Raw genomic sequence first — 12,336 nt, forward strand, 5'->3', positions numbered from 1 at the left:
GGTTACGTACTTAAAGGGATATTGAATCATTAACAATTTCACAGAATCGCGGGCAGGCAGTTAATTCCCGTGCGCCGGGGGCCAATTTCGCAGTCACGTACGCATGAACATTACATTTCAAATTACGTCTCTCTCTTGTTTGAACGACTTTCCTGTTCCCACGCACAGGATGTTCCGTTTTCAAGCGGAACTCTCTTTGGCCGACGTAACGCGTCCCCTTAACGGCGCTATACGTATGTATTTACTTTATGAGTACCCCGATGCTCCACGATACTGCGGCTTCAAGTGATACTTAAGTGCATCGTCAAGCGCAAAGTCCCGATGAAAGTAACGCGTCGCGAGTGACACTTTCTCAGGTTTATAAGTGCAAGGCATCATTCGCGATCGCTTTCGGGGCATCGTAACGTTTTCATGAGAATCATAAAAAGTATCTTCGTAAAAGATTCCGTTTTCACTTCTCGATGTGCAGCGATCAAAGTCACGGCTCGGACCTTGAATATTGGACAGCGACACACTTGTACCGAATAGATTATCTTCAATATATTGGTGTTTATATAAAGCTCCTAGGGATAAGTGCTAATCCTTCTACTTCTCTTAGATGCTGAAAACAACTTAATAAATCCAGCCTTTAGATTCCACTATGCAGCATTCCTGATGGGATTTTTATCCGAAGGAGAAGCTGCTAATCCGGTGATTCTCCGTGTTTCCACGTCGAACAAGTCGCGATAGCGCAAAAGTGAGAAATAAATAATGGAGCCAGGTAGAAAATCGGATCCGCGTGCAAACAATTAATTCTGCATTCCAATCCAAGCTGAGCCTGCATCCCAGCCCTCTAAATCCTAGATTTTCATTTTGCCTTCGTTTTAGAGATTATATTTATGAGTTTGAAGATTATCTCTCGCATTTGTGTCTTCCTTCGTCTGAATCAGGTGTCAATTAGAAGTTTTAAGAAGAACGTTATCATGATAATAATTATTATAGTCCGTGCAATAATTTTTATAGCAAAGTTTCTAGTGACAGTGGGACTGGATTATTCATTGGCTTTTCTTCTCTTATAAATAGGACTTTGCTTCTTCCCTGATACCTCCTTAGAAGGTGGCAGCACGATCCGGAAGGTGAAAGTCCCACGATGAAGAGGGAAGGAGTGGTGGTGCACATATAGAGGGGCGGAGAGGGCGCGGCTTGTCCAGACGTTCTCTGTCCTGACGACGACGACGATGTCGCCGAAGTTGATATTTCTGCTGGGATCCCTGTGTCTACTCGCCGGTAAGTGCGATACTCTTGACTTATAATTTAACCGTGCGAAAATCTCTCGCGTCGCGATTTTGACACTCGTTTAAATTGCACCGTTCAAAATTGGAGCCCAACTTTTAAATTTCAACTCACATAGTTGTATGTCAAAATTAATATAATAAACCGCGATCGAAATTGCGAGTTGTTATTTTTAAAATTGGAAATTGTTAAGAGTTTGAATATTGTGTAACAAAAAGAAAGTAAACCCCATTCGTAAACATAAAAAAAATTTGGACTAAAAACAAGAGAAAATTTTTGACGTTGGTAGCGCGCGTTTCAAAAAACAAAGACAGAGAGAGAGAGAGAGAGAGAGAGAGAGAGAGAGAGAGAACCTACTTTGGAGAACCACTGTCGCTTTCCCCTCCCCCGTTGCCCTGACATTTTCAAGACTTTCTACTTCTACCGGAGTTCACCGACCCCTCCTTCGATTCGCGATCGCGAAGCGCACGCTCGTGTCGTGAACCGATCGTGACATTTCAACGATTAATCGAATTCACCTCCGCTTTGTCCCCGTGCGAAATGTCACATTCAATTGAAGTCCGCCTTTGATCACGTCGATTGATCCTAATTTTATGTTATAAAACGCTCGATTACCATTTATAGAAACATTCATAAAGATTTTCAAGAAGCTTCAGTGCACAGAAATTTAAATTAAAACGACTATTGTGCAATAACCTTTACCACTGCAATTCTGCAACATTTTATATAATTTCTAGAAGGTTTAATAAATATTAAATGTCGCGGCTGTGACGCAAAGAAGCTACAAGTTGAGATAAATATAAAATTAATCGCGTGACTCATTCGTGGCGCAAGATGAGAGTATAATTAATTATTAAATCACATTTCTGTTTGCAGGGACACAGGTCAGAGCGCAGGATGACGAAGACGGCGACGGGACTGACGCAAACGCCGAGGAACTTTGTCAGGACAGGCCGGGCGACGAATACTTTCGCTTGAGCGTTGAAGGAGACTGTCGCGATGTCGTGAGGTAAGCCGCCGTATTATTTCATTCGCGAATACAGGAACGGATCGTGCCGCTTCAACGTCCCGAGCAGAATAACATTACATAAACTATCTGCTATTTCACGTAAAAAATAATAAAAATTTAGGCACCGGTTCCCAAGAACTTGGAGAATGCCGGCGAGCTGCCTCTGCGCTTTATATCATTATAATTATATCGCCTTATATAATGCGTTTAATTTACAGCAATCGCGGGTGAATGGAATCGCGCAAGGTGAATCGGGTTTTAAATAAAAAAAAAAAAGCTAGCTCACTGACTCACTTCCGCCTGTACCTCGACTTATATCACTGACTCTACCGGTCGCCAGGAAGCAAACTTGTCACACTCAATCGTTATACTTTCCCCCGGATCGCACGCGCCGATCCTTAATCTCGCTAATTCAGTCCCTTTCGTCCACTGTCACTCACGCGGAGAGCTTTGTTAAAATTATAAATTGCTCGCGTTAAAAAAAAAAATCGCAGAAAGCGAAACACATGCTACATTTTTACATCTTTCTTTCGTCATCGCGACAGAGAATGTAAATCTCAAGAGTATCCGGTTTTGACAAAACGCATAATAAAATTGGATATCCCGGAATATAGATGAGAATACAAGTTATCCATCGATAAAAATAACGTAAATCGTTTATTCATTGATCCAGGATGTGACTGATCAAGAATACTTTCGATCCAATTTCAATTTTCCATGGCTCAAGGCGATCCGGTAGACGCGACCCCGAGACCAGTTTAACATTCCTCTTCTCATTTGATATTTTTTTTTTTATAATCGACACGAATCGAGCTTTCCTTTATCGCATTCCTAATACAGTATACATATATTGTCCTTTCATTTATTCAACGACTTTCATTCACGCAAGTACGATCATCAAAATCTAAAATCAATATTTGCAGAACACAATAGAAGCATAAACACTATGGTGCTCATGTGCAACAATGGCTCGTGCATAGCGCCAGTACATGACGGTACATTAATGCTTGTTTATTGTAAACGCATTGTTTTCTATCTCTATTGTATTCCGCGAATCAATAATTTCGCGAACCGCAGCGAAACTCGAAATTACTGTCGGCGTTCGAGGTGCGTGCGTGGAAAAAGATTTTCGATATGAGAATGATCTTAGGTGCGACAAAGCCAGCGAGATCGGCGTGACCAGGCTGGCGACGGTGCGGTGCCCCACGGGTCTCGCGTTCGACATCGAGCGGCAGACCTGCGACTGGAAGACGAACGTGAAGAACTGCGATCAGCTCGAGAGTAAGCGAACGTCACGTCTTTTTCCCTAGTTAGACTCACGCGGGCCCCCTTTGTTTTCTGTTCCGGATCCGGCAGGTGTACAAGGTCCGGCCTGAAGCAAATCACGTGTCCCAGCGGATTGGCCTTTGACTTGGACAAACAGACCTGCGACTGGAAGGGCAAAGTCACCAACTGTGACAAGCTCGAGAGTAAGTCGGAGAATCGGCGATGGCGACCGCCAATCTCGGTCCGGTCAAATCGCCGATTCCCTCGTAGACTCGCAACGTAGCACGCACCGTTCGTATCATTAGAAACTAACGCATGATATCGTTTTCACGCACCCCTTGAGCAATCCCTCCGTCCCACGATGCGCAGCGACCCTGAACGTCTCTGAACGCTCGCCGAGAGATATCAGAAATAAAGAAAGAATTTAGACGTCATGCTGGAAATCAAATTTTCTCGAAATCGTTCGAAAGTCGATCGCAATTTCATTCCGATAAAGCCGTTACCCAATTACAAGCAAGAAGTCGCTTCTTTTAATCGCGATACGGGATATTGCGCAATCGTTTTTTCGTTACATAAACGACGTGGCTCGAAAAAAGTCAGCTATGCGAAACTTTCCAATGACGCGCGCGATGCCATTAAACCGGAAAGCGCGCATTAAACACGACGACGACGGGATTCGAGATTGATCGCGCGAGAGGGATAACGAGGGAGGGGAATTTGTACTTTCAGGCGGGGAGCGATCGAAAATGCCGCCCGGGTCCCGATACTTTCCAGAGATGTTTCTCGCCCGACCACTTTCGTCCCGAGGCACCGAGGCGCGGCGTCTCGACGAGGACTGGTTTCGATTTTCAGCGAAAGTGTCCGGACCCAGCGGGGCCTCATCCGATGGCTCGTTCCCATCGATTCGTACGGAACGAAAACGTTTCAGAGACGTGACTATGGTCGTGAAAACATCGGGCATCGCGCGAGCGTTGCTAACCCGGTTTTCGAATCCTCGAAACTATCTCCCGTATTTTTCTCATGCAATTTCCACGACTCACCACGCATACGACTAACAAAACTGCACTTTCCAACGGAGTTGGACGAAGAGACTAGCGTTCTCGTTTCCGTTCCGATTTAATAGTCCTCCACACGTCCTCATTTCGACTATATTAATAGACAATTGCTAAATATCTTACACGTGTAACAATTAGCTTTTCCTTACTTTATTTATTATCACATTGAGAATTTCTTTTGCTAAAAGAATCTCTCTTTTCGCGGAAGGCAATTTCAGCTCACGCTCAATTTCGCAATTGAGTTAAGCGAAGTTTAATGAGATATTTAATTCTTGCGGTTTCGTCCAATTTCGATTTTTATTAGACTTATTAGACTTATTATTGTCGGCTTATAACTGTCGGTTTGTCAAATCATTAACACTATGTTGCGTGCTAGTGTACACGCGGAAGACTATTACGCTTCCGCGTTACAACACTGTTCCCTTGTGAGCGGTAACCGGTAGCGAAATATTTACCTCGCGTGAACATATATTAGACGTATCTCGTTTAGCGACTGAGAGACCATTTACTCTCGAGTGACAGCGCTCGAACTCATGAATTACTGAGTAAGCGGACCTCGCGCTAAGCGATTTCCGCTGTGAGAGATCGAGAGGAAAGAAGGGCAACGTTTGCGTAAAAAAAAACGTGCATAAATTCACGTGTCGCAATTCGCGCATCGAGATAATCTCTCGACTTCGGAGATAATCGCGATTTTTGCGCCGGTGTTTCAAAATGCAATTCCATTTAACGCTGAACGCACCGCTGCGTTCGATTCTCATTTCACTGAATACGAACTTTGTGTGTTACATAAATTAATTCTAAAAACGGCCGCTAGGTGACCTTAAGAATTAATTGATTAATCGACGCACAGCCGCGAACGTAATCGCGGTATATACGTATATTTAGCGCCGCTGCAAATTTCAAATGCCACGATCTTACTGCGATTCGTACGAGTCAACATTGGCACGCAATAATTTTCTAACATTTAGCGTTTCCCCCTTCTCTCCCTAATTCGCTCCAGGTACGAGGTTGCACGTATTCGTTCGCCAATCTTTCTCTCTACGTCCAGATCGGTTTCGCTTCGGCGATCTGGCCTCCTTACAGGAGTAGCTCCTCGCTACTCGGCCAGCCGTTTGACCGGCTCGCTTTTACTACTGAAGTCTCGAAACGCGCGCGCGATCAGTCCGCTCGTTAATTTCATTGAAAGAAAGAGAGAAAGAGAGAGAGAGACTCTTCTTTCGTTGATAATCCTCGTCTCGCGACCGTCAGAGAAATGGTAACAAGACTTTTTTTCACATTCATTTCCGTAATTTCAATCTGTCGCAACTGTTGGTCGATAAACAGGATGTCGCATACTTTCTTTCGATCGTAAACGGTAGCTAAGCCGAAAGGTACAGACGCAAGACTTCCAAACAACAGAGAATCACAGAAAGTCTTCATAAATAAATAACGAAAAGAGAAAACGTTACTTACAATCCACCAATTCATCAGTTAATTCACGACAAAGCCAAACATGCCAAATTCCTCACGCCCACGCTGCTTTTACGCTCTAATTTAATTTCGCAACAGTTGTCCACTATAGTTTCGCTCGCACTATCATATTTCCAAAGCTCTTTTTTTCTTCTCTTTTTCTCTTTCTCTCTCTCACTCTCTCTGCCTCTCATTTTCTCTCATACATTGTGAATAACGGCTTGCGTGCATCGCTGCCAGTCGACGAGGCAGACAAAATGTCGAGTCAAAGTTTATCTTCGCAATCGCCGTCGAGCGAAAGACAAATAGTCTTCCTGCAAAAATAAAAAACCGGTACAGCGGTTGCAGGAGACGGATATAAGTATATCCTTTTCGTGGACAAACGAGAAGCTTTAAGAAGCGTTGACCAACCGATGAGATACGCACTTCGTAGTAGATGGCAAGTATAAAAAAAAAAGACTGGAGGACGAATATAAAAAGGGACGACTTATCTACGCGAGACGAGACGAAAGCCATTCCGCGACGGAGGATCAAAATAAGAAAAAAAAAGACTTGGAGGGCACAGTGGCGTAGGAACTAGCGCAAGTCTGTTAAGGCGATGCTGGAGTCGTTTGTATTGCCAACAAAAATACCATTTTGTTAAACAAGTTATAAAAATATAATTCCTTTTTTTTTTACAAAATTAAAATACATATGCTAATGCATACGGCTCTGATCCATTTTTTTTTGCCAAAAATAGGGAAAAATTTTTAAATTACAGATTTTCTTGTCAACTTTTGCTTTAATATGGCGACTAAAATTGTCAATTCACAAATACATTTCGTGGAAATGTTGTGCAAATTTTTTGTGCGAAATAAAGGCAGAGCCGGGTGTAAAATAAATAAACGAATAATGTTGAATTATTAGAATTAAGTCGGAAAGCCTAATTTAAGAGAATAGAATGTTTGACAAATTATGTATATGTGCACGTGAAATCTCGATGTAGTAGTACGTAGTAGAAGTTGGTTGATTTTTGGTAAGTCGTACGTGTACAAGTCGAGTTCATCGTAAAACTGACGACCTCAGCCTCGCCTTAAAGGCGCTTTCTTTCCCGGAAGAATTGCAAGAGCTCGAAATCCTTGAGCTATCTGTATATACTTCGCCATCGCGCGTTAAGAAGTTCACGGAATAGAGATTTAATGTGTTACTGTGTTTTCGCTAAGGGGTGACATGGTAGGCTGCGGAAATTGGGTGGCACGAATTAATTCAGCACGACCTCCCCCAGCTTAACTGTTATTTTATTTTTACATCTTTGTATCCGCCAAATCTCTACCATGTAGAACGACGCACGGTTCCTACGCTGCTGCGTGTGTATATAAACGGGGAAACAGTGGCATATACTCGGGCCTTGATTACACCTGTAGCTGGTCACGTGAATTACTTAGCGCACCAACAGCAGTGAGGATTTCATATAGTATTCAGTAGCTGGCCATAAACCGCCTATTACGAAATCTTAATTGCCTCGATTACAGAGTCGGTCTAGTCCTTCCCGTGAATTATGTAGAGCACGATAACGATAACGATCTCATGCAACATTCGGTAGCCGGCCGTAAAAATAATTACGACCCTTTTTATTTATTTCGCTGTAATTAACAACATCGAGAGTGATCTTCAATAAAGATAATCATGCTCTGATAAAATTTGTGAACAAATTGTAATTAGTTAATCGCCGTATTGATTAAAAATTGATTAAAGACGCAATAGATATTCTATCGTACTGAGCGCTCTATGGCCATTCTATTGATGGATTCGATGGATTTCTATACCACGCCTGCTCGATATCTCGAATGGTAATCGATCTGCAAACGAGCGTCGCGCGGTCTAACGGAGATTGCGTTTTACAGAGCCGCGTAAAGTCTTGCCCATCCTCAAAACCGACGAGCCCGTTTGCCCGGAGGGGAAATTGTCGTGCGGTAACGGCGAGTGCGTCGACAAGGAGCTCTTCTGTAATGGCAAACCCGACTGCAAAGACGAGTCCGACGAGAACGCCTGCAGTAAGTGTTGCAACGTACTACGTTTACCTACCGTGATCGAGTGATGTTAACGCGAGCCGATCCCGGATTTGGATTACAATCGTCTTGTGTAACAGAATCGTCGAGCATAATTGTCAAAGTATCGAAGTAAATGTATAATAACGTCTCCGATATCTTCAACATTGAGACAGTCGTATACAGGGAATTCGGAAATCAATGAAAAAACTTTAAGAGCTTTAAACTTTATACTTATTCTACTTACTGTGAAGATGAAAAAAAAAGTCATAAAAATGTAGGTCTGCTTCCTTTCCAAGTTATAAACACTTTTTATTTGCAACAGACTTTGGAAGAAACATTTTAATAATGAAGTTGAAATAATCTTTCGCATCGATGCCTGCCTCGTATCGATATCTTTTGCATTATCAAAGACGTTCAAAAATACCCGGAGTATCATATTTCGTCGTACAAAGCAATAATGCAATTTCGGAGTACTTTCACAGCAAAGATCAAGAGGCGCGATCGTATCTCGCGACAAGTAAACGAATTAGCGAAGAGATAGGAATATCACACGAAAAGAACAATTTTGCTGAAATGCAAATCTGAAAGTAATTATCTTGAACCATTAAGAAAATTATATCGGATGTTTAATTTGTTAGAATGTAAAAATTATTTGCAGCAACATTATCATGTTTGGGCGTTCTTAAATGCATAATTATTTTAATGACCCAATTAAAATTATTTTCTGTTCTGTATCTAACTAAATTTTTAGAACCTGCAGTAAAATTGTTCTTTTCGTGCACAAATAAGAATCTTAAGATGGTCTTATAAAAATTCAAGGGGTTTAAACCAGAAAAACGTGCTGCATGCAAATGATTCTCACTTGCCATTCCATCGATCGAAATAATAATTATTATTAAATAAATTTTTTCGTAAATAAAAAATATTTATAACTTGGAAAGAAGTCGTTTTCAAACCCACGATTACATAATCTTTTTTTTTTATTCTCACAGCAAGTAGAACATGCTCTTAAAAAATTTGTCTGCCTATTTTTAAAACAGCTTCTGGAATAGCTATTTAAATTCAATTTTTCTTAAGTAAAAAAAAATCATTTTAATATTTTTAACTAATATATGCGTTATTGAAAAATCATGCGCGTTGCAGCCGTGGAGACCGATCCCAATCGTGCTCCGGATTGCGATCCCACGCAATGCGTCCTGCCCGATTGCTACTGTTCTGCCGACGGCACCCGCATACCCGGCAACATCGATCCCCAGCAAGTGCCGCAGATGATCACGATCACTTTCAACGGCGCCGTGAACGTGGACAACATCGATCTCTACGAGGAGATCTTCAACGGGCAACGTCAGAACCCGAACGGCTGCCAAATCCGCGGTACATTCTTCGTCTCCCACAAGTACACCAATTATTCGGCGGTGCAAGATCTTCATCGACGCGGCCACGAGATCTCGGTGTTCTCGTTGACGCACAAGGAGGATCCGCAATATTGGAGCCAGGGTACGTACGATGATTGGCTGGCGGAGATGGCCGGAGCCAGATTGATCATCGAGCGTTTCGCTAACATCACCGATGGCTCCATCATCGGTGTGCGAGCCCCTTATCTTCGGGTCGGCGGTAACAAGCAGTTCGAGATGATGGCCGATCAGTTCTTCGTGTACGACGCCTCCATCACCGCGTCTCTGGGACGTGTGCCAATTTGGCCGTATACATTGTACTTCAGGATGCCCCACAAGTGTAACGGCAACGGCGGTAACTGTCCATCGAGGTCTCATCCAGTCTGGGAGATGGTGATGAACGAGTTGGATCGCAGAGACGATCCCACCTTCGACGAGTCCTTGCCGGGTTGTCACATGGTCGATTCTTGCTCCAACATTCAGACCGGCGAGCAGTTCGCTCGTCTGCTCAGACACAATTTCAACAGGCACTTCAACAGCAACCGAGCGCCACTCGGTCTACACTTCCATGCGTCCTGGCTGAAAAGCAAGAAGGAATACAAAGACGAGCTAATCAAGTTCATCGAGGAGATGATCGCCAGGAGCGACGTGTACTTCGTCACTATGGTGCAGGTGAGAAATCAAGATAGAGATATAGCTTGCATTTTTAACAATCATTAAAGAGCAGAAGTTTCATATCTCGTTTCTCTTCCAGGTGATTAAGTGGATGCAACAGCCCACCGAGCTTTCGGCGCTCAGAGATTTCCAAGACTGGAAGGAGACCTGTGATGAGAAGGGTTTGCCTTACTGCTCGTTGCCTAACGCTTGCCCTCTGACGACCAGAGAACTGCCTGGCGAGACTCTGCGTCTCTTCACTTGCATGGAATGCCCCAACAACTACCCATGGCTGTTGGATCCGACCGGCGACGGTTTCTCCGCGAGAAAGTGATCCATTATCCGCGAAACGAATGACGCGTCAACGCGTCGACCGGCCGCGCGATCCGGTTATCAGAGATCGATCGTTTTTCCGGCAAGTTCGGAAATCTCGTCAGGTAAAATGTGGTAATCGACCACGTTGAATCGAGGAACGAGAGCGCAGCTCTGAAAGACACGGAGAAAGCAATCGGGCGACGAGTACGTTGAGATGCGTGATTTCGGGCGAGATCTCGGGATCATCTTATCACGATTAGAAAGCGTCCTCTTGGTCGCTCGAATATGGAGTCGTAACACTAATATTAAAGTAGAGCGAAGCGCCGCTGCTTTCGCAAGGGAAAACGCACCGCGCCCGGTTTCTCTTCCGCGTCTCGACTATAATAATAATTATTATTATTATTTATGTAAATTAAGATCGGTAAAACGAACATTGCCGCATTCGGTCGCGAGAACAGTCGCGTATCGATTTCTCGTGGATAATGTCATCGCGTACGATCGCTGATGAAACTCTCGCGGCGAGAAGCTCTTTTCCTTCCTGCCTGCATGGCGAGAGCTGGTGAATCACATCCTGAGAGTGATTCTCGAAAATTGATACTCGACGAAAACGAGATAATCCCGGAGACATCCCATTTGTACATAATCACCGGATAATCCTTGCTCTCCCAATTCTCGTCCTCGTTGTTTTCTAGAGACATTTGTATGCGGAACGATAGCGGAACGATAGCGGAACCTCGCGGCCGATATAAAGATGAAAAGTTGAATATACCATCCCGTGCCTGTCTCAACATATACTTTTAAGAATTTAAGTGACGCGTGACATTCTAAGTAAATAATTTTTAGTGTCCTTATAATTTTTCCGAATAAAAACTGTACGTACAGCATGTGGGTATTACATATTGGCTATCCCGCAATCAATACACAATGTATTTTTTAACAGCTACAATAAATAATTAAATGATAGAATTAAGTTCAAACATTTTAGTACAAAAAATAATGCAGTAATTTTAAAGTTACAAAAAATCAAATTCATAAAATTTACTATTTTACTTTAAAAATGATATAATTGATACTAATCGGTACTAATTTAAATATCTATTGTAGTATATAAAACTTTGAAGAATAATTTTTTTTTGTTATATCATATACTATTTAATTCTACAAGAATGTAGAATTTGATTCTAATGTTTATATTTGAAGGAATTAGTTTTAACTTCTGCATTTTTTAAAGAATTAATTTTAATTTCAATTTAACCGTTATATTTTTTTTGAATTGCAATGTTTAACTTTTTCTTCAGGATATCATCGTCAATCTTTAAGTTTTCTCACGGTTAGGTAAGAAGGGATTTACAGGAGAGACTTGTTAAAATTAAACAAGAAACAACTCAAAATTCTATAAAATCAAAAATTGCTGCTATGAAATATTTACTGTACTCTAATTATTGAATTTTTTATTGTATTCTTTTTTAAATATTAATTCATACCTTTTATCATTATTTTTTAACACTTTTTGAGTGTCAACATCGTTGAAAAAAATATATATACTTGATGTTTTTATATCTTTATGCTCTTTCTTCTAGACATTTAATAATATTTTTCTTATAACGGAACTTATTTTTATATCTTAAAATTCAGTATTTTATTCCTTGCCTTATTATAAGTCTATATGAAACATAAAATACAGAAGATTTGTTTCTTTGGTAAATCGTTATGTTGACTTTTTTATTAAGTTATAACATTTCAAGAATTCAACGCAAGCACAATTTATGAATGAACGCATTATGCATGTGTGTGCGCGTACGTGTATCACGTGTTTATGCTACTTCGACCAGCTGATCAGCTGATCGGTAGTAGTCACGTGTTTCACGATTAAAGGAGCAAATGGGTCCCGC

At 41.9% G+C, this 12,336-nt stretch overlaps 1 protein-coding gene across 2 annotated transcripts; it reads left to right on the forward strand.

Annotated features, from left to right (window-relative positions):
• The first annotated feature begins 1,134 nt into the window (after positions 1-1,134).
• LOC105201572 (chitin deacetylase 1) lies at positions 1,135-11,405 on the forward strand. Of its 2 annotated transcripts, none has more exons than XM_011169621.3 (6): positions 1,135-1,266; positions 2,149-2,281; positions 3,432-3,562; positions 7,935-8,084; positions 9,225-10,147; positions 10,230-11,405. In XM_011169621.3, exons 1-6 carry the CDS (start codon positions 1,218-1,220, stop codon positions 10,461-10,463), a joined length of 1,620 nt encoding a protein of 539 aa, XP_011167923.1. In that variant the 5' UTR covers positions 1,135-1,217; the 3' UTR covers positions 10,464-11,405. The 2 variants fall into 2 exon arrangements, with proteins under 2 accessions (XP_011167923.1, XP_039313762.1); XM_039457828.1 differs by lacking the exon at positions 3,432-3,562 and adding an exon at positions 3,638-3,750.
• The last annotated feature ends 931 nt before the right edge of the window (positions 11,406-12,336 follow it).

Source organism: Solenopsis invicta, chromosome 15 (assembly GCF_016802725.1).
Source record: "Solenopsis invicta isolate M01_SB chromosome 15, UNIL_Sinv_3.0, whole genome shotgun sequence".
NCBI classification, from domain to species: domain Eukaryota; kingdom Metazoa; phylum Arthropoda; class Insecta; order Hymenoptera; family Formicidae; genus Solenopsis; species Solenopsis invicta.